The sequence below is a fragment of the Bufo bufo genome, chromosome 9, assembly GCF_905171765.1.
Source record: "Bufo bufo chromosome 9, aBufBuf1.1, whole genome shotgun sequence".
Classification (NCBI taxonomy): Eukaryota; Metazoa; Chordata; class Amphibia; order Anura; family Bufonidae; genus Bufo; species Bufo bufo.
Genome location: NC_053397.1, coordinates 11,066,899 through 11,091,551, shown reverse-complemented (window position 1 = coordinate 11,091,551; position 24,653 = coordinate 11,066,899). Strand labels below are relative to the sequence as shown.

The following is a 24,653-nucleotide window of genomic DNA, read 5'->3' as shown; positions in this document are numbered from 1 at the left end:
GAGATAAAACCGTAGCATGCTGCGGTTTTCTCTTTTGCCTGATCATTTAAAACGACTGAACTGAAGACATCCTGATGCAAACTGAACGGATTACTCTCCCTTCAGAATGTATAGGGATATGCGCAGAATGTATAGTGGAGAGACGGATCCGTTCTTGCAATGCATTTGTGAGACGGATCCGCATCTGGATGCGTCTCACAAATGCTTTCAGTCACATCCAGATCGGCGGATCCGGCGGGCAGTTCAGATGACAGAACTGCTTGCCGGATCACACTGCCGCAAGTGTCAAAGTAGCCTTAGTGGCCGGTGCGAAAACCGCAGGATTTTATGGTTATTGTTTAAATATAGTGACATGGAAAATAAAAAATAACCACCAAAAATGATTTAGAAATATGTTACACATACAAACGTGATTTAAACAATAGGTCTTTTCTAATGACACATTCCCTTTAACCACCTCCGGACCGCCTATCGCAGGATCGCGTTCCGGAGGTGACAGCGCTGCGCAGAGTCACGCATATATGCGTCATCTCCCGAGACGCGAGATTTCCTGTGAACGCGCGCACACAGGCGCGCGCGTTCACAGGATCGGAAGGTAAGAGAGTTGATCTCCAGCCTGCCAGCGGCGATCGTTCGCTGGCAGGCTGGAGATGCGATTTTTTTAACCCCTAACAGGCATATTAGACGCTGTTTTGATAACAGCGTCTAATATACCTGCTACCTGGTCCTCTGGTGGTCCCCTTTGTTTGGATCGACCACCAGAGGACACAGGTAGCTCAGTAAAGTAGCACCAAACACCACTACACTACACCCCCCCCCCTGTCACTTATTAACCCCTTATTAACCCCTGATCACCCCATATAGACTCCCTGATCACCCCCCTGTCATTGATCACCCCCCTGTAAGGCTCCATTCAGACGTCCGTATGATTTTTACGGATCCACTGATAGATGGATCGGATCCGCAAAACACATACGAACGTCTGAATGGAGCCTTACAGGGGGGTGATCAATGACGGGGGTGATCACCCCATATAGACTCCCTGATCACCCCCCTGTCATTGATCACCCCCCTGTCATTGATCACCCCCCTGTAAGGCTGCATTCAGATGTCCGTATGTTTTTTACGGATCCACGGATCGGATCCGCAAAACACATACGAACGTCTGAATGGAGCCTTACAGGGGGGTGATCAATGACGGGGGTGATCACCCCATATAGACTCCCTGATCACCCCCCTGTCATTGATCACCCCCCTGTCATTGATCACCCCCCTGTAAGGCTGCATTCAGATGTCCGTATGTTTTTTACGGATCCACGGATCGGATCCGCAAAACACATACGAACGTCTGAATGGAGCCTTATAGGGGGGTGATCAATGACAGGGGGGTGATCAATGACAGGGGGGTGATCAGGGAGTCTATATGGGGTGATCACCCCCGTCATTGATCACCCCCCTGTAAGGCTCCATTCAGACGTCCGTATGTGTTTTGCGGATCCGATCCATCTATCAGTGGATCCGTAAAAATCATACGGACGTCTGAATGGAGCCTTACAGGGGGGTGATCAATGACGGGGGTGATCACCCCATATAGACTCCCTGATCACCCCCCTGTCATTGATCACCCCCCTGTAAGGCTGCATTCAGATGTCCGTATGTTTTTTACGGATCCACGGATCGGATCCGCAAAACACATACGAACGTCTGAATGGAGCCTTATAGGGGGGTGATCAATGACAGGGGGGTCATTGATCACCCCCCTGTCATTGATCACCCCCCTGTAAGGCTCCATTCAGACATTTTTTTGGCCCAAGTTAGTGGAATTTTTTATTTTTTTTTCTCTTACAAAGTCTCATATTCCACTAACTTGTGTCAAAAAATAAAATCTCACATGAAGTCACCCTACCCCTCACGGAATCTAAATGCGTAAAAATTTTTTGACATTTATATTCCAGACTTCTTCTCACGCTTTAGGGCCCCTAGAATGCCAGGGCAGTATAAATACCCCACATGTGACCCCATTTCGGAAAGAAGACACCCCAAGGTATTCGCTGAGGGGCATATTGAGTCCATGAAAGATTGAAATTTTTGTCCCAAGTTAGCGGAACTTGTGCCAAAAAAAAAAAAAATTCTATGAACTCGCCATGCCCCTCATTGAATACCTTGGGGTGTCTTCTTTCCAAAATGGGGTCACATGTGGGGTATTTATACTGCCCTGGCATTTTAGGGGCCCTAAAGCGTGAGAAGAAGTCTGGGATCCAAATGTCTAAAAATGCCCTCATGAAAGGAATGTGGGCCTCTTTGCGCATCTAGGCTGCAAAAAAGTGTCACACATTTGGTATCGCCGTACTCACTAGAAGTTGGGCAATGTGTTTTGGGGTGTCATTTTACATATACCCATGCTGGGTGAGATAAATATCTTGATCAAATGCCAACTTTGTATAAAAAATGGGAAAAGTTGTCTTTTGCCGAGATATTTCTCTCACCCAGCATGAGTATATGTAAAAAGACACCCCAAAACACATTCCCCAACTTCTCCTGAATACGGAGATACCACATGTGTGACACTTTTTTGCAGCCTAGGTGGGCAAAGGGGCCCACATTCCAAGGAGCACCTTTAGGATTTCACTGGTCATTTACCTACTTACCACACATTAGGGCCCCTAGAATGCCAGGGCAGTATAACTACCCCACAAGTGACCCCATTTTGGAAAGAAGACAACCCAAGGTATTCCGTGAGGGGCATGGCGAGTTCCTAGAATTTTTTATTTTTTGTCACAAGTTAGCGGAAAATGATGATTTTTGATTTTTTTTTTCTTACAAAGTCTCATATTCCACTAACTTGTGACAAAAAATAAAAACTTCCATGAACTCACTATGCCCATCACGAAATACCTTGGGGTGTCTTCTTTCCAAAATGGGGTCACTTGTGGGGTAGTTATACTGCCCTGGCATTCTAGGGGCCCAAATGTGTGGTAAGTAGTTTGAAATCAAAATCTGTAAAAAATGGCCGGTGAAATCCGAAAGGTGCTCTTTGGAATGTGGGCCCCTTTGCCCACCTAGGCTGCAAAAAAGTGTCACACATGTGGTATCACCGTACTCAGGAGAAGTTGGGCAATGTGTTTTGGGGTGTCATTTTACATATACCCATGCTGGGTGAGAGAAATATCTTGGCAAAAGACAACTTTTCCAATTTGTTTATACAAAGTTGGCATTTGATCGAGATATTTATCTCACCAAGCATGGGTATATGTAAAATGACACCCCAAAACACATTGCCCAACTTCTCCTGAGTACGGAGATACCACGTGTGACACTTTTTTGCAGCCTAGGTGGGCAAAGGGGCCCACATTCCAAAGAGCACCTTTCGGATTTCACCGGCCATTTTTTACAGATTTTGATTTCAAACTACTTACCACACATTAGGGCCCCTAGAATCCCAGGGCAGTATAACTACCCCACAAGTGACCCCATTTTGGAAAGAAGACACCCCAAGGTATTCGCTGTTCGGCATAGTGAGTTCATGGAAGTTTTTATTTTTTGTCACAAGTTAGTGGAATATGAGACTTTGTAAGAAAAAAAAAAAAATCATCATTTTCCGCTAACTTGTGACAAAAAATAAAAAATTCTAGGAACTCGCCATGCCCCTCACGGAATACCTTGGGGTGTCTTCTTTCCAAAATGGGGTCACTTGTGGGGTAGTTATACTGCCCTGGCATTTTCCAGGGGCCCTAATGTGTGGTAAGTAGTTTGAAATCAAAATCTGTAAAAAATGGCCAAATAAATATCTTGGTCAAATGCCAACTTTGTATAAAAAAAATGGGAAAAGTTGTCTTTTGCCAAGATATTTCTCTCACCCAGCATGGGTATATGTAAAATGACACCCCAAAACACATTGCCCAACTTCTCCTGAGTACGGAGATACCACATGTGTGACACTTTTTTGCAGCCTAGGTGGGCAAAGGGGCCCACATTCCAAAGAGCACCTTTCGGATTTCACCGGTCATTTTTTACAGATTTTGATTTCAAACTACTTACCACACATTAGGGCCCCTAAAATGTCAGGGCAGTTTAACTACCCCAAAAGTGACCCCATTTTGGAAAGAAGACACCCCAAGGTATTTCGTGATGGGCATAGTGAGTTCATAGAAGTTTTTATTTCTTGTCACAAGTTAGTGGAATATGAGACTTTGTAAGGAAAAAAATAAATAAAAAAATCATCATTTTCCGCTAACTTGTGACAAAAAATAAAAAGTTCTATGAACTCACTATGCCCATCAGCGAATACCTTAGGGTGTGTACTTTCCGAAATGGGGTCATTTGTGGGGTGTTTGTACTGTCTGGCCATTGTAGAACCTCAGGAAACATGACAGGTGCTCAGAAAGTCAGAGCTGCTTCAAAAAGCGGAAATTCACATTTTTGTACCATAGTTTGTAAACGCTATAACTTTTACCCAAACCATTTTTTTTTTACCCAAACATTTTTTTTTTTATCAAAGACATGTAGAACAATGAATTTAGAGAAAAAATTATATATGGATGTCGTTTTTTTTGCAAAATTTTACAACTGAAAGTGAAAAATGTCATTTTTTTGCAAAAAAAATCGTTAAATTTCGATTAATAACAAAAAAAGTAAAAATGTCAGCAGCAATGAAATACCACCAAATGAAAGCTCTATTAGTGAGAAGAAAAGGAGGTAAAATTCATTTGGGTGGTAAGTTGCATGACCGAGCAATAAACCGTGAAAGTAGTGTAGGTCAGAAGTGTAAAAAGTTGCCTGGTCATTAAGGGTGTTTAAGCTAGGGGGGCTGAAGTGGTTAATGTACTTCAGCCTGACGGATCAGATTTCAGACAGGAAGATATCTACCCTCGGCCATCAAGAAGATTGGTCCAAAATGGGCAAAATCCTCCTTTTATCCATGGTTATGGGCATCTGCTCTGCTGGATGACTGGACAACCCCTTTAACCACTCTCCTATTAGGCCTCCTGCACACGAACATGTGCGCCCCGTTGTCGTGCTGCGGCCCGCAAAATACACAAACACCGTCCGCGAGGCAGCCGCAGCGGATCGCGGACCCATTCACTTTAATGGGTCCGTGATCCGGCCGTTTCGCAAAAAGATAGGACATGTTCTATCTTTTTGCGGAATGGAAGTACGGGACGAAACCCCACGGAAGTGAATGGGTCCGCATCCGTGATGCGGAATGGCCACGGAACGGCGCCCATGTATTGGGGATCCGCAAATGCGGTCTGCAATACGGCAACGGGAAGCACACGTTCGTGTGAAAGAGGCCTTATTATTAGGACACTGAATGAAGAGAACAATTTTCTTTTATGTCTGATACTTTTATTTTACACAATTTATAAAACCGCTCCTTCTATACATCCTTATATCAATTATATTTATAAAAACCGTAATGCTGTTTGCCAAACGCCAAGTCTGTTCATTGCTGGTTGTAAAGCTAAAATCCAAGAGGGAGATTGCACCTCCTGTGCTGGGATGAGGCCCACGGAGAAGGAGTCCAAGATCGGGCTGGCCCCAAACCTCAATTTTAAACCATGGCCATTCTATTGGAGAAATAGCACCGCGCTCGTCCAGTTATATGATTGGTGCTGACCTGCAATACCAGACATGGCCCGGGGACAAGAGTGCGCTGTTCCTGGAAGTAGCCATGTTTTTCTAATTTCAAACAACCCCTTTAAATCTGCATAGAGCCCCTCTTCTCTACGGTGACCCCAGCAGAAGCACACAAGGATCAGGAGGGTCTGCCCCGGGGGTCACTGCCGTCTCCTTTCCTTGTAATGATGGGTGAGGGACAATCAAGTGCTCATCCAGTGACCCGGCAGCACCGCTCCTGTATGTGCGCTCATGCCCAGAACATGGCTGACGTGGAGGTAGTCTCTGCAGAGGTAGTAATGTGTGGTGCGTCCGAAACGTGCAAACACTGAAGGAATCACCGGAAATATTATAGAACCCTGAAAATGTCCGTCTCCAGTGTACGCAGGCGACCGTATACTCAGGCCGAGTCAAAGAGAACCGCGCTGTCCACCTTCTCCTCAGCGTACAGCTCAAGATCCTCCATCAGCTTCAGTTTTGCTTCATTTATTTCAATTACCCACGACGTCTCGTTACTCTCTGATAAATGTGTAAAAAATAAGAAAAATTATAATTTACAGATGCATCAGTTTCTTAATATTAATTTTTGATAGATATGAGATATATGATAGATAGATAATACAGTCCTGATCAAAAGCTTAAGACCACTTGAAAAATGGCCAAAAACCCTATGTATCATGGCTGGATCCTAACAAGGTTCCAAGTGGAGCTTCAACATGCAACAAGAAGAAATGGGAGGGAGACAAAACATTTTTTGAGCATTCAATTTAATGAAAACAACGAATAAACTGAAACAGGCTGTTTTTCCGCTGATCAAAAGTTTCGGACCACACCTCCAAAAAAAAACTAAACCCCCCAAAACAGAAATCCAACCTCCAAACATGAAGTCAGTAATGAGTAGCTCCGCCGTTATTGTTTCGGCATGCTTGATGCAAGCGTTTCCATGAGGTGAGTGGGAACATTTCTCCAAGTGGTGAAGACGGAAGCACGAAGGCCATCTACTGTCTGGGACTGTTGTCCATTTTTGTAAACCTCCCTTGCCATCCATCCCCAAAGGTTCTCAATTGGATTTAGATCAAGGGAACACGCAGGATGGGCCAAAAGAGAGATGTTATTCTCCTGGAAGAAGTCCCTTGTCCTGCAGCCATTGTGTACTGTAGCGTTGTCCTGTTGAAAAACCCAGTCGTTACCACACAGACGAGGGCCCTCAGTCATGAGGAAGGCTCTCTGCAACATCTGGACATAGCCAGCGGCCGTTTGACGCCCCTGCACTTCCTGAAGCTCCATTGTTCCACTGAAGGAAGAAGCCCCCCAGACCATTATGGCGCCCCCTCCACTGTGGCGCGTAGAGAACATCTCAGGTGGGATCTGCTTGTCCTGCCAGTAACGTTGGAAACCATCAGGACCATCAAGGTTAAATGTTTTCTCATCAGAGAATAAAACTTTCTTCCACCTTTGAATGTCCCATGTTTGGTGCTCTCTTGCAAAGTCCCAACGAGCAGTTCTGTGGCGTTCAAGGAGACGAGGTCTTTGAAGACGTTTTTAGTTTTTGAAGCCCCTCAGTCTCAGATGCCGTCTGATGGTTATGGGGCTGCAGTCAGCACCAGTAAGGGCCTTAATTTGGGTCGAGGATCGTCCAGTGTCTTGACGGACAGCCAATTGGATCCTCCGGCTCAGTGCTGAGGACATTTTTTTGGGTCTTCCACTTGACTTTTTTGTTCCATAACCCTCAGGATCATTTAAGAAATTCCAGATGACTGTCTTCCTGCGTCCCACCTCAGCAGCGATGACTGTCTTACTGCGTCCCACCTCAGCAGCGATGGCGGCTGTGAGAGACCCTGCTTATGCCGTTCAACAACCCGACCACGTTCAAAAAGGGAGAGTTTTTGCCTTTGCCATCACAACGTGTGACTACCTGACAGAGAATGACAATGAATCCACATCTTTGCACAGATTTGGCCTTTTAAAGGCATGTGGTCCTAAAATGTGGATCAGCTGAAAAACAGCCTGTTTCAGTTTATTCGTTATTTTCATTAAATTGAATCCTCAAAAAATGCTTTGTCTCCCTCACATTTCTTCTTGTTGCATGTTGAAGCTCTACTTGGAACCTTGTTAGGATCCAACAATGTAAAATAGGATTTTTTGCCATTTTTCAGGTGGTCTTAAACTTTTGATCAGGACGGTATATAGATAATACATAGATTAAACAGAGAGACAGATACATAGATGATAGATTAGATAGATAATTGATAGATAGAAGACAGACAGATTTACCTGTTGGGGGGCAGTTCCTTTCTGGGGTACGCGAGTTGCCCGGCCTTGCAGCAGATGAGGTTTGCTCGGTCTCGGACCATCCGTCTGCAGGACAGAAGTCGAAGCTTCCAGACTCGTCCAGTTCACACGGACTCCCTTTGGAGACTCCGTGTTGCGCCGGGCAGTATGGGCTCTCTGGTACCGACGTTCCGCTCCTGGGCCAGGCAGCCTTGGCGGTACCGCTGGGCGGCTCTGCTGCATCTCCTTGGATGTAGCCTATGGACAAGGATTCATCGCTTTCCTCCGGGACGTTCACGCTGGACATCTCCTGCGGGGATTCCGGAGCGCAGGCTGTGAACGACTCCTGAGCCTTCTCCATCATTGTCATTACCTGTTGTCAAGAACAATAAAGGGTTAACACAGACTCCTGTAACGACAGGCTCTCGGCTCAATAAAACTGTACACGATAACGTTACTGGAAACAGTCAGCAAGCTGGTAGCCGCTTAGCCGAGCTCCTGTCAGAAGGATCATGTACGGGATACTTTTATAAGGTCACCTCCGATAATGACGTCCTCTTCTTGGTCAGGCACAGGCAGACGGCAGAAGCCCAGTGTATGGCGGGACGTCTTCCCAGTCTCTCCAGTCTTGGATCCGCGTATTTCTGTCCGATTTCTCCTGCGCACAGAAGATCCACAGACCCCGCTCTGTCACCGACGGACTCCGATTTTAATTTCACCTGCTCCACCTCCGTCAGGATCAGATCTTTCTGGAGAAGGACACACAGCGTCTTATTAAATGGATCCACAAGGAGGAGAGCGCCGTGAACACAGAACCGGCTTTGGAGGTTCTTACCAGGTAGCTGGGGTCCCGCTCCTTGTCAACGGGCTTCAGTCCTGTCAGAAGTTCTGCTAAAACCTAAAAGATCATAAAGGATGATGATGATGATGATATGGAAAAAGCCTTTAATCACAATGAAAAACACTGAGCAAAAAAAAACAAAAACGAGACCCTTTACGGCAGCTGCTTGACACCAGCGCGTTCCTAACCAACAGGGACCAGCAGTCCTTCCTGTCGCCCTCATCCCATTTTCATGACTTGAGTTTTTCCCTTCCATGTTTGCTATCACTACAGGTTCTTAACACCTTGTGTCCTACCCTGGAAAGGGCCCCTCCTGCCCTTCTCAAGGGCCCCAAAGCAAATGCATGGTCTGGCTCTATAGAACATACTCTGTGAGGTCCCTGTCACCTTTACTGGGACATCGTAGGGCAACATTGGGGCAGGTGAGAGAATAATGCTGCGGATGTAGGTTACACAACCAACGTCTCACAGCTGAGGGTTTGTTACAATTGTACCCAGTCTAGACAGCCTAACAGAGCAAAGGTCTCCTTCCTGCTACAATGTATCAGTATTAGATCTGTATGAGATAGGAAATGTTGGCTCCTATTCATTGACAGCAAGCAGAGAGCTTGAAATTTAATGAAAAGCTGGAACACAGGGTCTGCTGGAAATCTTTAGTCCATGCTGAGCACGGCTGTGACATGGCGGGAGCCCCGACGAAATTACTTTCACTTACTACACCGCAGGAGAAGACGTCGGTCTGGGCGGTCAGCTGGCCGCTCCGCAGGTAGCTGTCCGGCAGGTAAGGCTGGAATCTCTGCAGCTCGTACGTTTTCACGTTAGTGTAATTTGCTGATCGATCAGGACAGAATCGAGCCCCGGCATGGCCCAACTTTACAGTGAAATGCTCGTCCAAAAAGACATTGGAACTAAAAAGTGAAGACAGCAAGGGGTTAATAAAGAATCCAAAGACCTGTATGAGCGGCCTCTGACCCTTCACATGCTGTGAGACTACAACTCCCAGCGGAGATTATGATGCATTTGTGTCATTTCATAGAACTGCTCCTATGGGGAAAAAAATGAGCTGCATGCAATCACCACTAGGGGGAGCTAAGGATCTTACTGCAGACAGACTTAAGATTGCAGTCAATGGCAGCTGTGGTAATCTGTATGCAGATAGCTCCCCCTAGTGGTGGCCAATAATTTTAATTTAAATAGCTATTGCCCTTATAGACATTTATAGCATATCCAAAGGACGTTTGATAGGGAGGTGCAACCTCTGGAGCCTGCATCTATCTCCATAACGCTGATCGGCCACCCATGTATTCCCGGCTGGATGCAGATTTTTATAAGAATTCCCAAAGCTTTGGCAATCAAATAGTTAAAAATGCAAGAACCATAAAATAGGAACCAAGACTGGACACTTAGGATGTAAGAAGTAATGATCTGCGAAGCTCCGGCTTCAGAGGAGGATGTGAACTCGGCGCTGCTGTCCAATGGAGGGAAGTGAGACGGCGGTTAAATGAAGCTCGGACGGATCGTTTCCACACAGCGAGCTCACCTCTTAATGTTACCATGAAAAATCCCGGCCTCGTGCAAGTGTCCGACACCTTGTAACAGACTCGCAGCGATAGACAGTCTCCGCTCCCAGCCCAGAACACAAGGTGCAGCCTGAAAAATACACAAGTGAATATATAGATAAGTAACGTATGTACGCAGTGACTCCACCAGCAGAACAGTGAGTGCAGCTCTGGAGTATAATACAGGATGTAACTCAGGATCAGTACAGGATAAGTAATGTATGTACACAGTGACTGCACCAGCAGAATAGTGAGTGCAGCTCTGGAGGATAATACAGGATGTAACTCAGGATCAGTACAGGATAAGTAATGTAATGTATGTACGCAGTGACTCCACCAGCAGAACAGTGAGTGCAGCTCTGGAGTATATAATACAGGATGTAACTCAGAATCAGTACAGGATAAGTAATGTATGTACACAGTGACTCCACCAGCAGAATAGTGAGTGCAGCTCTGGAGTATAATACAGGATGTAACTCAGGACCAGTACAGGATAAGTAATGTACGTACGCAGTGACTCCACCAGCAGAATAGTGAGTGCAGCTCTGGAGTATAATACAGGATGTAACTCAGGATCAGTACAGGATAAGTAATGTATGTACATAGTGACTGCACCAGCAGAATAGTGAGTGCAGCTCTGGAGTATAATACAGGATATAACTCAGGATCAGTGCAGGATAAGTAATGTATGTACACGGTGACTCCACCAGCAGAATAGTGAGTGCAGCTCTGGAGAATAATACAGGATGTAACTGAGGATCAGTACAGGATAAGAAATGTATGTATACAGTGACTGCACCAGCAGAATAGTGAGTGCAGCTCTGGAGTATAATACAGGATGTAACTCAGGATCAGTACAGGATAAGTAATGTATGTACACAGTGACTGCACCAGCAGAATAGTGAGTGCAGCTCTGGAGTATAATACAGGATGTAACTCAGGATCAGTACAGGATAAGTAATGTATGTACACAGTGACTGCACCAGCAGAATAGTGAATGCAGCTCTGGAGTAATGTATGTATATAGTGTTCCTTTCATATAGATTATTTGTGTCTATAAGCTGTAACTGGTTATTGGAGGTGGACAAACACAAGAATCTATAAATTGGAACAATGGAGATACATTCATTTATATGGGAAACTTTCTAGCTGAGATATTTCCAGGTCCTCGGATGTGCAAAATTCTAGGACCACATAACGGAAAGTCTATTAATCAGTCAGTAAATCCATCGAACACTAACAGGAAGACGGGCAGGACGCCCAGACTTTATGGAATAACCTCCCGCTACAGATAAAGTCATTGGCGCGAGCTCCGGTTCTGGATGTTTTCTATATACGCCATGAATATGCCTCATCATGCGCTGACTGTAAACCGTTGATGTGCGGTATGTACGGTGTCTGTATGCCATGTGCCGCAGGTGACACCCATAGAAAGGTAAGGCATACGCCTTCCATAGGGTCTTCTTAACCCTTTAGGACTCACCTGTAAAGCAACATCCAGAGATCCCTCCTTCATGAAGCGGTAGACGAGGTAATGGCGTCCGCTCTCCACACAGAAGCCGAGCAGCTTCAGCAGATTGGGGTGATGACATCTGTAAAAGGCAAGGCAGAAAGGCAAAGTAAGACCGCTCACGGACTGACTGCACCATACACATTACATAAGGGCTGAGTGTGCATGTACATGGGGGACGGAAACACATTACAGGCACACATATCTCCTGTCCTGATAGTTTGTTACAATGTATCAGTCTGGCATCCAGATGACTGTCCGCACTGACAACAACTGTAACCAGAATAGAGTAGATTCAGAGATTTTTAGCTTCTGCGTGTCAACAAGAATGTTTCTGTTCACTGACAGCAAGCAGAAATCTTACAAATGGTGAGAAATTGATGCATAAAGTCTATTTGAAAGTTGCAGAACTTTCCATTATACAAGGATAAATATTTAATTATAGAACAATGGATTTGAAAAGATGGCTCTTACCGAAAACCTATCTGTGCTTCTTTCTCGTAGGAGGAATCTGTCGTATCCGACTGCTCCGTGTGCCCCTAAAGAAAGCAGAGAGATGAGAATGTGGCCCTCTGACACCAGGCAGACGAGACTCCGGGGATAATAAGTCACCTCCTTCAGCCTCTTTATTGCATAGACATTGTCTCCTTTCCGTCCTAAAAAGACATCAGCAAATCGTCCGCTGTGTATCTTCCTGTTCATACTGAATCTGTCTGTAGCGTCCTCCAGCTGCTGCACCGTCCACTGCTGACACATGGTGGACAGGGACAAACTGATCTCCTGCTGAGGGACAGTTAACACCTGCAATATAGACCAGGGCGATGTATCACTAATACCAGCTGTACATATAGAATTATATACAGGAGATGCCCAGGTTATACCAGCATGCTCCATATCACTATATACAAGAAGATGTATAACTTATACCAGCTGTACATATAGAATTATATACAGGAGATGCCCAGGTTATACCAGCATGCTCCATATCACTATATACAAGAAGATGTATAACTTATACCAGCTGTACATATAGAATTATATACAGGAGATGCCCAGGTTATACCAGCATGCTCCATATCACTATATACAAGAAGATGTATAACTTATACCAGCTGTACATATATAATTATATACAGGAGATACCCAGGTTATACCAGCATGGTCCATATCACTATATACAAGAAGATGTATAACTTATACCAGCTGTACATATATAATTATATACAGGAGATGCCCAGGTTATACCAGCATGCTCCATATCACTATATACAAGAAGATGTGTAACTTATACCAGCTGTACATATATAATTATATACAGGAGATGCCCAGGTTATACCAGCATGCTCCATATCACTATATACAAGAAGATGTGTAACTTATACCAGCTGTACATATATAATTATATACAGGAGATGCCCAGGTTATACCAGCTGTACATATATAATTATATACAGGAGATGCCCAGGTTATACCAGCTGTACATATATAATTATATACAGGAGATACCCAGGTTATACCAGCATGGTCCATATCACTATATACAGAAGATGTATAACTTATACCAGCTGTACATATATAATTATATACAGGAGATGCCCAGGTTATACCAGCATGCTCCATATCACTATATACAAGAAGATGTGTAACTTATACCAGCTGTATATATATATATAATTATATACAGGAGATGCCCAGGTTATACCAGCTGTACATATATAATTATATACAGGAGATACCCAGGTTATACCAGCATGGTCCATATCACTATATACAAGAAGATGTATAGCTTATACCAGCTGTACATATATAATTATATACAGGAGATGCCCAGGTTATACCAGCTGTACATATATAATTATATACAGGAGATACCCAGGTTATACCAGCTATACATATATAATTATATACAGGAGATGCCCAGGTTATACCAGCTGTACATCTATAATTATATACAGGAGATGCCCAGGTTATACCAGCATGGTCCATATCACTATATACAGGAGATACCCAGGTTATACCAGCTGTACATCTATAATTATATACAGGAGATGCCCAGGTTATACCAGCATGGTCCATATCACTATATACAAGAAGAAGTATAACTTATACCAGCTGTACATATATAATTATATACAGGAGATGCCCAGGTTATACCAGCATGGTCCATATCACTATATACAAGAAGATGTATAACTTATACCAGCTGTACATATATAATTATATACAGGAGATACCCAGGTTATACCAGCATGGTCCATATCACTATATACAAGAAGATGTATAACTTATACCAGCTGTACATATATAATTATATACAGGAGATGCCCAGGTTATACCAGCTGTACATATATAATTATATACAGGAGATACCCAGGTTATACCAGCATGCTTCATATCACTATATACAAGAAGATGTATAACTTATACCAGCTGTACCTATATAATTATATACAGGAGATACCCAGGTTATACCAGCTGTACATATATAATTATATACAGGAGATACCCAGGTTATACCAGCATGCTCCATATCACTATATACAAGAAGATGTATAACTTATACCAGCTGTACATATATAATTATATACAGGAGATACCCAGGTTATACCAGCATGGTCCATATCACTATATACAAGAAGATGTATAACTTATACCAGCTGTACCTATATAATTATATACAGGAGATACCCAGGTTATACCAGCTGTACATATATAATTATATACAGGAGATGCCCAGGTTATACCAGCATGCTTCATATCACTATATACAAGAAGATGTATAACTTATACCAGCTGTACATATATAATTATATACAGGAGATGCCCAGGTTATACCAGCATGGTCCTTATCACTATATACAAGAAGATGTATAACTTATACCAGCTGTACATATATAATTATATACAGGAGATACCCAGGTTATACCAGCTGTACATATATAATTATATACAGGAGATGCCCAGGTTATACCAGCTGTACATATATAATTATATACAGGAGATGCCCAGGGTTATACCAGCTGTACATATATAATTGTATACAGGAGATACCCAGGTTATACCAGCATGGTCCATATCACTGTATACAAGAAGATATATAACTTATACCAGCTGTACATATATAATTATATACAGGAGATACCTAGGTTATACCAGCATGCTCCATATCATTATATACAAGAAGATGTATAACTTATACCAGCTGTACATATATAATTATATACAGGAGATACCCAGGTTATACCAGCATGGTCCATATCACTATATACAAGAAGATGTATAACTTATACCAGCTGTACATATATAATTATATACAGGAGATACCCAGGTTATACCAGCATGGTCCATATCATTATATACAAGAAGATGTATAACTTATACCAGCTGTACATATATAATTATATACAGGAGATACCCAGGTTATACCAGCATGCTTCATATCACTATATACAAGAAGATGTATAACTTATACCAGCTGTACATATATAATTATATACAGGAGATCCCCAGGTTATACCAGCATGGTCCATATCATTATATACAAGAAGATGTATAACTTATACCAGCTGTACATATATAATTATATACAGGAGATACCCAGGTTATACCAGCATGCTCCATATCATTATATACAAGAAGATGTATAACTTATACCAGCTGTACATATATAATTATATACAGGAGATGCCCAGGTTATACCAGCATGGTCCATATCATTATATACAAGAAGATGTATAACTTATACCAGCTGTACATATATAATTATATACAGGAGATGCCCAGGTTATACCAGCATGGTCCTTATCACTATATACAAGAAGATGTATAACTTATACCAGCTGTACATATATAATTATATACAGGAGATGCCCAGGTTATACCAGCATGCTCCATATCATTATATACAAGAAGATGTATAACTTATACCAGCTGTACATATATAATTATATACAGGAGATACCCAGGTTATACCAGCATGGTCCATATCACTATATACAAGAAGATGTATAACTTATACCAGCTGTACATATATAATTATATACAGGAGATCCCCAGGTTATACCAGCATGGTCCATATCACTATATACAAGAAGATGTATAACTTATACCAGCTGTACATATATAATTATATACAGGAGATACCCAGGTTATACCAGCATGCTTCATATCACTATATACAAGAAGATGTATAACTTATACCAGCTGTACATATATAATTATATAGAGGACATACCCAGGTTATACCAGCATGGTCCATATCACTATACACAAGAAGATGTATAACTTATACCAGCTGTACATATATAATTATATATACAGGAGATGCCCAGATTATACCAGCATGGTCCTTATCACTATATACAAGAAGATGTATAACTTATACCAGCTGTACATATATAATTATATACAGGAGATGCCCAGGTTATACCAGCTGTACATATATAATTATATACAGGAGATGCCCAGGTTATACCAGCATGGTCCGTATCACTATATACAGAAGATGTATAACTTATACCAGCTGTACATATATAATTATATACAGGAGATGCCCAGGTTATACCAGCCTGGTCCATATCACTGTATACAAGAAGATGTATAACTTGTACCAGCTGTACATATATAATTATATACAGGAGATGCCCAGGTTATACCAGCATGGTCCTTATCACTATATACAAGAAGATGTATAACTTATACCAGCTGTACATATATAATTATATACAGGAGATGCCCAGGTTATACCAGCATGGTCCATATCACTGTATACAAGAAGATGTATAACTTATACCAGCTGTACATATATAATTATATACAGGAGATGCCCAGGTTATACCAGCTGTACATATATAATTATATACAGGAGATACCCAGGTTATACCAGCATGTTCCATATCTCTATATACAAGAAGATGTATAACTTATACCAGCTGTACATATATAATTATATACAGGAGATGCCCAGGTTATAGCAGCTGTACATATATAATTATATACAGGAGATGCCCAGGTTATACCAGCATGCTCCATATCACTATATACAAGAAGATGTATAACTTATACCAGCTGTACATATATAATTATATACAGGAGATGCCCAGGTTATACCAGCTGTACATATATAATTATATACAGGAGATACCCAGGTTATACCAGCTGTACATATATAATTATATACAGGAGATACCCAGGTTATACCAGCTGTACATATATAATTATATTCAGGAGATACCCAGGTTATACCAGCTGTACATTTATAATTATATACAGGAGATGCCCAGGTTATAGCAGCCTATTAGGTGACATGGAGGACACACATACCTGATCTGTGCTGGATACGTGGTCAGAATACGAGTCGGTCCATAGGGAGCTCAGCAGTTCTGATGGGGGTTGTGGTGGTAAAGGAAGTGTCTGTGAATTGAATTCTGTAATAATAATAATAATAATAATAACATTTATTTATATAGCGCCACGCCACCACCATATTCCGCAGCGCTTTACAAATTCATAAGGTTCATGTACAAAACAAACATAACTGGCTAATATGCAACAGAAACACTAGGGGTCAGGGTCCTGCTCGCAAGAGCTTACAATCTATGAGGATGGAGGAGACGCTGATCACCATTGACGTCTCACGCCTCGCTCTGTATCCCACAATCTCAGTCATTACCTGTAATACCGTTGCAATTCCCGCCGTTTCTTTTCGCTCCTTCAGAAATACGTGGCTCTGCATGACTTTCCTCAGTCACAGGGGATTTCACCAGATTACAGGGGTCTATATAATACATAATTAGAAAGTATCTATAACATAGCTTTATGAATAGAATGCCAGAGCTGCAGTTAAGCAGCAGTATAAAAAGGGAACCAGGACAGAGTTAAATGGCATCTGTCAGCAGTTCTGTCCCTATGACACCGGCTGACCTGTTACATGTGCACTTGGCAGCTGAAGGCATCTGTGTTGGTCCCATGTTCATATGTGCTCGCATTGCTGAGAAAAATGATGTTTTAATATATGCAAATGAGCTTCTAGGAGCAACGGGGGCGTTACCATTACACCTAGAGGCTCTGCTCTCTCTGCAACTTCCATGCCCTCTGCAATTTTATTGACAGCCAGGCAGTGAAAACGTCAACACACCTGGTCCTGTCAATCAAAGTGCAGATGATGCAGAAACTGCAAAGAGAGCAGAGCCACTGGTGCAATGGCAACGCCCATGTTGCTCCTACAGGCTCATTTGTATATATTAAAACATCCTTTTTCTCAGCAATGCGGGCACATATGAACATTGGACCAGCACAGATGCCTTCAGCTGCCAAGCGCACATGTAACAGGTCAGTTGGTGTCATAGGTACAAAACTGCTGACAGATGCCCCGTAGAAGACAGAAGACTGGATGACAGCCCTCTGGAATGGTACTGAATATAATTTCAATCTCACAGCAGAAGACATCCCAGGGGTTTCCGACTTACTCTGGTGGAGAATTTCTAATGCCCGGTAGAGCTCCAGCATCTTCAGAACGACCTCCAGGTCCTGGACGGTGGCCAGCTTCTGTCCCCAGCTCCAGAGCAGCTCCCGGGTGATGTAATCCCCTGATCGCCGCCTCATGTAAAAGCGCTGAATGGTAGTCTGGTCGTTCAGGATATGTGACACTGATCACGGGGAAAAATGTTTTTCAAAATGTAAGTACAATGACACATTTTAAAGATCTCTGCTTGCTGCCAGTGAATGGGGATTTTTTATTTTTTTTTAACACCCAGAGGCTAAAAACCAGTACAGATGTATTTGCTTCCATTCACTGTCAGCAAACAGAAGTCTTAAGATGCAGTGTCACGATATATAACTGAGCATTATTATATAAAACCAGGCTAATGCATTTCACTCGGCGGCAGTATTATACTGCCAGATCATTGCTAATGAGTGTTCATACCTTAAGAATTTGCTACATTGTATCACTACAGACAAAGTGTATCAGTCTGGAGCACAGGCTGCTTAGCTAAGGATTGTCTAGACTAGATACAATTGTAACAAACCTTCAGCTGTGAGGTATATTTGGTGTATACGGGTGTTTAGCCTGTGGGTCTGTCACGGAAGGTGTTACATAAAACTAGAAGACACAAATGAAGATCCGAGTGACTTGATCAAAAACTAAGGAACCAGAGGGTAACCCTGCAACAGCCCTAGCTCTCTCCCTTACTGCTCAGCCTATGCAAGAATCTCTATGGTAGATAATTGCATACCCTCGTTCCTCGACTGTATGAAACCTGAACACCCTATAATAGTGAGGGGACATGACCACCGGCTCCCTACACTTAATACGGAGGGAGTCAGGGTCACCTATGCTCAAGCAAACAGGAAAACATAGATAAATGAACAGACTTATCTGTAGAAGCATCAGTTGTAGCATCCAGCATGCACACACTCCAGGAAGTTGTATAAACCGCAAAGTGATGCAGTATGGGAGGGGATTTAAAGGGATGCAATCAGTGCAACTAGATAACAGCTGAGAGAGGGAAACGAGATGACAAAACGAAAGCAAAACAAAAGAACCTCAAGCAGGAGGTTCTGAAGTACGTCTGTCAGAGCTTCTCAGATGTCTGGCGGTGACAGGATCTTACTTCATTAATGTGCAGGTATTGGTGAGATTTGGTTTGGTGCACAGCCTACAGTCCAGTTCTAGCCCCATCATCAGGATACAGGATCACTGTCAGCCTGCTGTAATAGAGATCACACCCGACCTCCCAGCTCTGCTATCTCTACAGGCCTCAGAATAGAGGAAATGTAGGAGCAGAAGATCCAGATATTGTCACGGATGGTGCTTGCAGAAAACTAGAAGTCACAAATAAAGATCCGACTGACTTGATCCCAAACTAAGGAACATATGGGTGAGCCCTATAAAAGCCCTAGAGCTCTCCCTGACTGCTCAGCCCATGCAAAGATCTCTATGATAGAAAATTGCATGCCCTCGTGCCTAGACTGAGTGACATCTGAAAACCCTATAATAGTGAGGGGACACGACCACCGGCTCCCTGCACTTAATACGGAGGGAGTCAGGGTCACCTAGAATCAAGCCAGCAAGGAAACACAAATAAAGGAATAGACTTATCTGAGGAACCAGCAGTTGCAGCATCTAGCAGTGAGCACAATCCAGGAAGGAGTATAAACCGCAAAGTGAGGCAGTATGGGAGGGAATATAAAGGGAGGCAATCACTGCTAATAGATGACCGCTGGGAGAGGGAGAAGAGATGACAAAACGAAACCAAAACAAAAGAACATCATGCAGGAGGTACTGAAGAACGTCTGTCAGAACTTCTCAGAGATCTGGCGGTGACAGATATCCTTCCACCCACCAAAGGCACCAATAGCTGCATTATTTTTTCACTAAAACCATGCAACCATTGACTGCTGTGGGTGGACGTGGCATGGTCACATGTGGCCAGCTGCTCCATCAGGCCTTACCCAAGCGGTGCTATGTAGTCACAGACGGAAACAGCAGCGTACACAATGGTAAGCACATGCTATTACTGACGCATTATAGGAGCTGAAAAAGCGGCCAATCGCGTTTGAGAATAAAGTCTGTTTTTTCAGAGCTGCACTCACTAATGGAGTCACTGTGTACATACATTACTTATCCTGTACTGATCCTAAGTTACATCCTGTATTATACTCCAGAGCTGCACTCACTATTCTGCTGGTGCAGTAACTGTGTACATACATTACTTATCCTGTACTGATCCTAAGTTACATCCTGTATTATACTCCAGAGCTGCACTCACTATTCTGCTGGTGGAGTCACTGTGTACATACATTACTTATCCTGTACTGATCTTGAGTTACATCCTGTATTATACTCCAGAGCTGCACTCCCTATTCTGCTGGTGCAGTCACTGTGTACATACATTACATTACTTCTCCTGTACTGATCCTGAGTTACATCCTGTATTATACTCCAGAGCTGCACTCACTATTCTGCTGGTGCAGTCACTGTGTACATACATTACTTCTCCTGTACTGATCCTGAGTTACATCCTGTATTATACTCCAGAGCTGCACTCACTATTCTGCTGGTGGAGTCACTGTGTACATACATTACATTACTTATCCTGTACTGATCCTGAGTTACATCCTGTATTACACTCCAGAGCTGCACTCACTATTCTGCTGGTGCAGTCACTGTGTACATACATTACATTACTTCTCCTGTACTGATCCTGAGTTACATCCTGCATTATACTCCAGAGCTGCACTCACTATTCTGCTGGTGCAGTCACTGTGTACATACATTACTTATCCTGTACTGATCCTGAGTTACATCCTGTATTACACTCCAGAGCTGCACTCACTATTCTGCTGGTTTTCTGATCCCTGAGAGTACTGTAGAAGCTTTGGTGACAGTTATTTAGTAATAATTCAGCTGCTATATCTGAATACAGGTTATAATTCCATTATCATGAAACATTTGAATGCAGCTTTGGATGTAACTAGAGATATCAGATGTACATTAATTGTGTTTAGATATTGATGATCCCTTTAAGAAGAACTATTTTATCCTTATTTGTTCCAGGAGACATCCTTACCGAGCCGCATCCACTCCCAGTCACTCAGGCTGTCCAGACAGCGGCAGAGATCGTCCAGGACTCTGGGCGAGATGTCAATAATGAAGGGGGATGGACTCAGGGACTGCGCCATGTCCGCCTCTCTCTGCATCAGGGTCCCAGATGGAACTTTAAAAAATCTGTAAAGCTGAAATGTAAGGAACATAATAAGCGTCATGCAAAGCCCAGGGACCGGCAGGTCGGGGCCCGCATTATCATCAAGTTCTGCATATTGGCTCGAAGGGACTTTCCAGTTTTATGTAATTAACAATTAGTCATTGCAGAATGAAAAGTTCCAAAACTTTCTAATATACTTATCATTTCAAATCCTCCCCATTTTCAAGATCTCCGCTTGCTGTAAATAGGATACAGTTGTATCCCTTCTAGACAATCTTGTGAGCCCTGAACTCCTGACTGATACATTTTACCCACACTGACACATTGTAACAAACTGTCAGGACAGGAGAGAGATTGTGCTGCCTGTGTGTTGAGAGCTCACAGAGGATTCTCGCAATTGGACACAAATGAAGCAAACTCTCAGCTGAAAGAAAAATGAGACCCAGGATTAAAAAAATAATAATAGGAAAATGTTCCCATTCACTGACAGCCAGAAGAGATCTTGAAAAGGGTGAGCTAGAAGTCAGAAACGGTCCCGATCATGTCTAGCTCAAACTGATGTGGCTGTAGTTATAGCGTATCTGAGACATTTGGAAGTGGTCAAGACAGGATTTCAGGATCCAGATGTTGCCATTCACTGACTGTATCAGAAGTCTTGAAAATGGTGGATTCAACCTGTGCCCCAATTAGCCAGTTGATACAATATATTGAGCTGAGTTAATGGTTGATGAGTCGCGTATAACTTTACTAATTGGCGGCCATAGCTGTCACGATACAAGAGCCGCATCCATACAGAGAATGGCGGCTTCGAGTACGTCACCTACTGGTCGCAGCTCATCCTTGGATGAGCGAGCGGGATGAAAATCATTCAGATTAAGGACCGCAGGTATTTGTCTGAATTCTTTCGATATCGGATGCGTTCTCATTAATTTCTATGGGGCTGCAAAAGATGCGGACAGCGGATTTCCGTCTTGCGGCTCCGCAAAAAAAGGTACATGTCCCTCATGACCCCCACCGCTAACATCTCCTGGTAGGTCTGTCTGGCCCCCACCGCTAACATCTCTTGGTAGGTCTGTCTGAACCCCACCGCTAACATCTCCTGGTAGGTCTGTCTGACCCCCGACGCTAACATCTCCTGGTAGGTCTGTCTGACCCCCACCGCTAACATCTCCTGGTAGGTCTGTCTGACCCCCGACGCTAACATCTCCTGGTAGGTCTGTCTGAACCCCACCGCTAACATCTCCTGGTAGGTCTGTCTGACCCCCGACGCTAACATCTCCTGGTAGGTCTGTCTGACCCCCGACGCTAACATCTCCTGGTAGGTCTGTCTGACCCTCACCGCTAACATCTCCTGGTAGGTCTGTCTGACCCTCACCACTAACATCTCCTGGTAGGTCTGTCTGACCCCCACCCCTAACATCTCCTGGTAGGTCTGTCTGACCCCCACCGCTAACATCTCCTGGTAGGTCTGTCTGGCCCCCACCACTAACATCTCCTCCTAGATCTGTCTAACCCCCGACGCTAACATCTCCTGGTAGGTCTGTCTGACCCTCACCGCTAACATCTCCTGGTAGGTCTGTCTGACCCCCGACGCTAACATCTCCTGGTAGGTCTGTCTGACCCTCACCGCTAACATCTCCTGGTAGGTCTGTCTGACCCTCACCACTAACATCTCCTGGTAGGTCTGTCTGACCCCCACCGCTAACATCTCCTGGTAGGTCTGTTTGACCCCCACCGCTAACATCTCCTGATAGGTCTGTCTGACCCCTACCACTAACATCTCCTGGTAGGTCTGTCTGACCCTCACCACTAACATCTCCTGGTAGGTCTGTCTGACCCCCACCGCTAACATCTCCTGGTAGGTCTGTTTGACCCCCACCGCTAACATCTCCTGGTAGGTCTGTCTGACCCCCACCGCTAACATCTCCTGGTAGGTCTGTCTGACCATCACCGCTAACATCTCCTGGTAGGTCTGTCTGACCCCCACCGCTAACATCTCCTGGTAGGTCTGTCTGACCCCCACCGCTAACATCTCCTGGTAGGTCTGTCTGACCCCCACCGCTAACATCTCCTCGTAGGTCTGTCTCTGGGGACTCTGCTGTGCACAGGATCCCAGTACTTACCTGAATCTGCCGGGTCCTGAATGATCTGAAGTGATCTCAAAATCGAAAGCTGGGAGGTTTTGTAATATCCGTCTGGTTACAGAAGACTCCGTCACGGCAAATCTGAGTGATTCATTTTTGAGACTGGTCCAGAAATCCTGCCTGACGTAATGGCAGGTTCATCACTTTAGGGGCCAGGCCGGCGCTGCACCCCCAACCTGCTAGGCGTCCCCCTAGTTCCTTCCTGTTTTTGGACACCTGCCGGTGTAGATGTCACATATTGTAGCCCTTAGTGACGCCCAGAACTTCCTTTTAGCAGCTGGTGTGTGGGGGAAGGTGAGGTAGGAGGTCTAGAATGTTACACAACCAGTAGAGCAGGAAGAGCGCCCTGGGCCGGTTTTTACGGGGCATACTAAAAGGAATGACAGAATGGAATGCCCATAGACTATAATGAAGCCAAACGAAATGCCCATAGAGTATAATGGGAAGCAAAGTATCAGATCATTTGTAGGCAAATCTGCAAAAAATATCAACTTATCCTTTACCACAGATCTTCTCCGTGCATAGTAACTTCTTTTACAATTGAAATAACTTTGGATTTTTCTTGTTTTCTATGGAATGAAAGGTGAATAGCACAATGGCATGCCCATAGACTATAATGGGAAGGAAAATATGAGCTCATTTGCAGCTAAATCTGTGTTATGTAGGATATTAACCTTTACTGCAAGTGTTCCCTGGGTAGAGTAGCATATTGTAAAATGAAAATTACCTTGGATTATAGCTGTTTTCTATAGAATGCAAAGGTGAGTGACAGAATGGAATGCCCATAGACTATAACGGGGAGTAAAACGTAACTTGGTGTCTAAACCATTCAACATATCAAATAAATCTTTAGCAGACATAATCTCCAAGTTCAGTGGCAAATAATAAAGTGGAGATGAAAGGGGATACAAAGGGTATAATGGGAACTGGAATACCGCTAGAGAAAAATGGAAATTGAATTTTTGAACTAAAGACACAACAGCTTACCTCCCCCTCAACAACTAT

At 43.5% G+C, this 24,653-nt stretch overlaps 1 protein-coding gene across 1 annotated transcript; it reads right to left on the bottom strand.

Moving 5' to 3' along the window:
• Positions 1 to 5,334: 5,334 nt before the first annotated feature.
• Positions 5,335 to 23,941, bottom strand: IRAK2 (interleukin 1 receptor associated kinase 2). Its single transcript, XM_040406830.1, has 14 exons — positions 23,628 to 23,941; positions 21,370 to 21,535; positions 18,265 to 18,444; positions 17,469 to 17,573; positions 17,120 to 17,223; positions 12,410 to 12,598; positions 12,272 to 12,336; positions 11,771 to 11,879; positions 10,269 to 10,378; positions 9,444 to 9,636; positions 8,723 to 8,785; positions 8,427 to 8,636; positions 7,891 to 8,260; positions 5,335 to 6,135 (listed from the first exon to the last, which is right to left on the bottom strand). Exons 2-14 carry the CDS (start codon positions 21,497 to 21,499, stop codon positions 6,017 to 6,019), a joined length of 1,947 nt encoding a protein of 648 aa, XP_040262764.1. The 5' UTR covers positions 21,500 to 21,535; positions 23,628 to 23,941; the 3' UTR covers positions 5,335 to 6,016.
• Positions 23,942 to 24,653: the final 712 nt, after the last annotated feature.

What these genes read in the sequence shown, in the direction of transcription:
- IRAK2 (XM_040406830.1), bottom strand. Translation starts at nt 21,499, where the DNA reads ATGCAGAGAGAGGCGGACATGGCGCAGTCCCTGAGTCCATCCCCCTTC. An exon ending in TTTCATGGTAACATTAAGAG is followed by an intron (nt 9,637 to 10,268) that starts GTGAGCTCGCTG and finishes TTCACTTTTTAG; the next exon opens with TTCCAATGTCTTTTTGGACG. An exon ending in ACGTCTTCTCCTGCGGTGTA is followed by an intron (nt 8,786 to 9,443) that starts GTAAGTGAAAGT and finishes ATGATCTTTTAG; the next exon opens with GTTTTAGCAGAACTTCTGAC.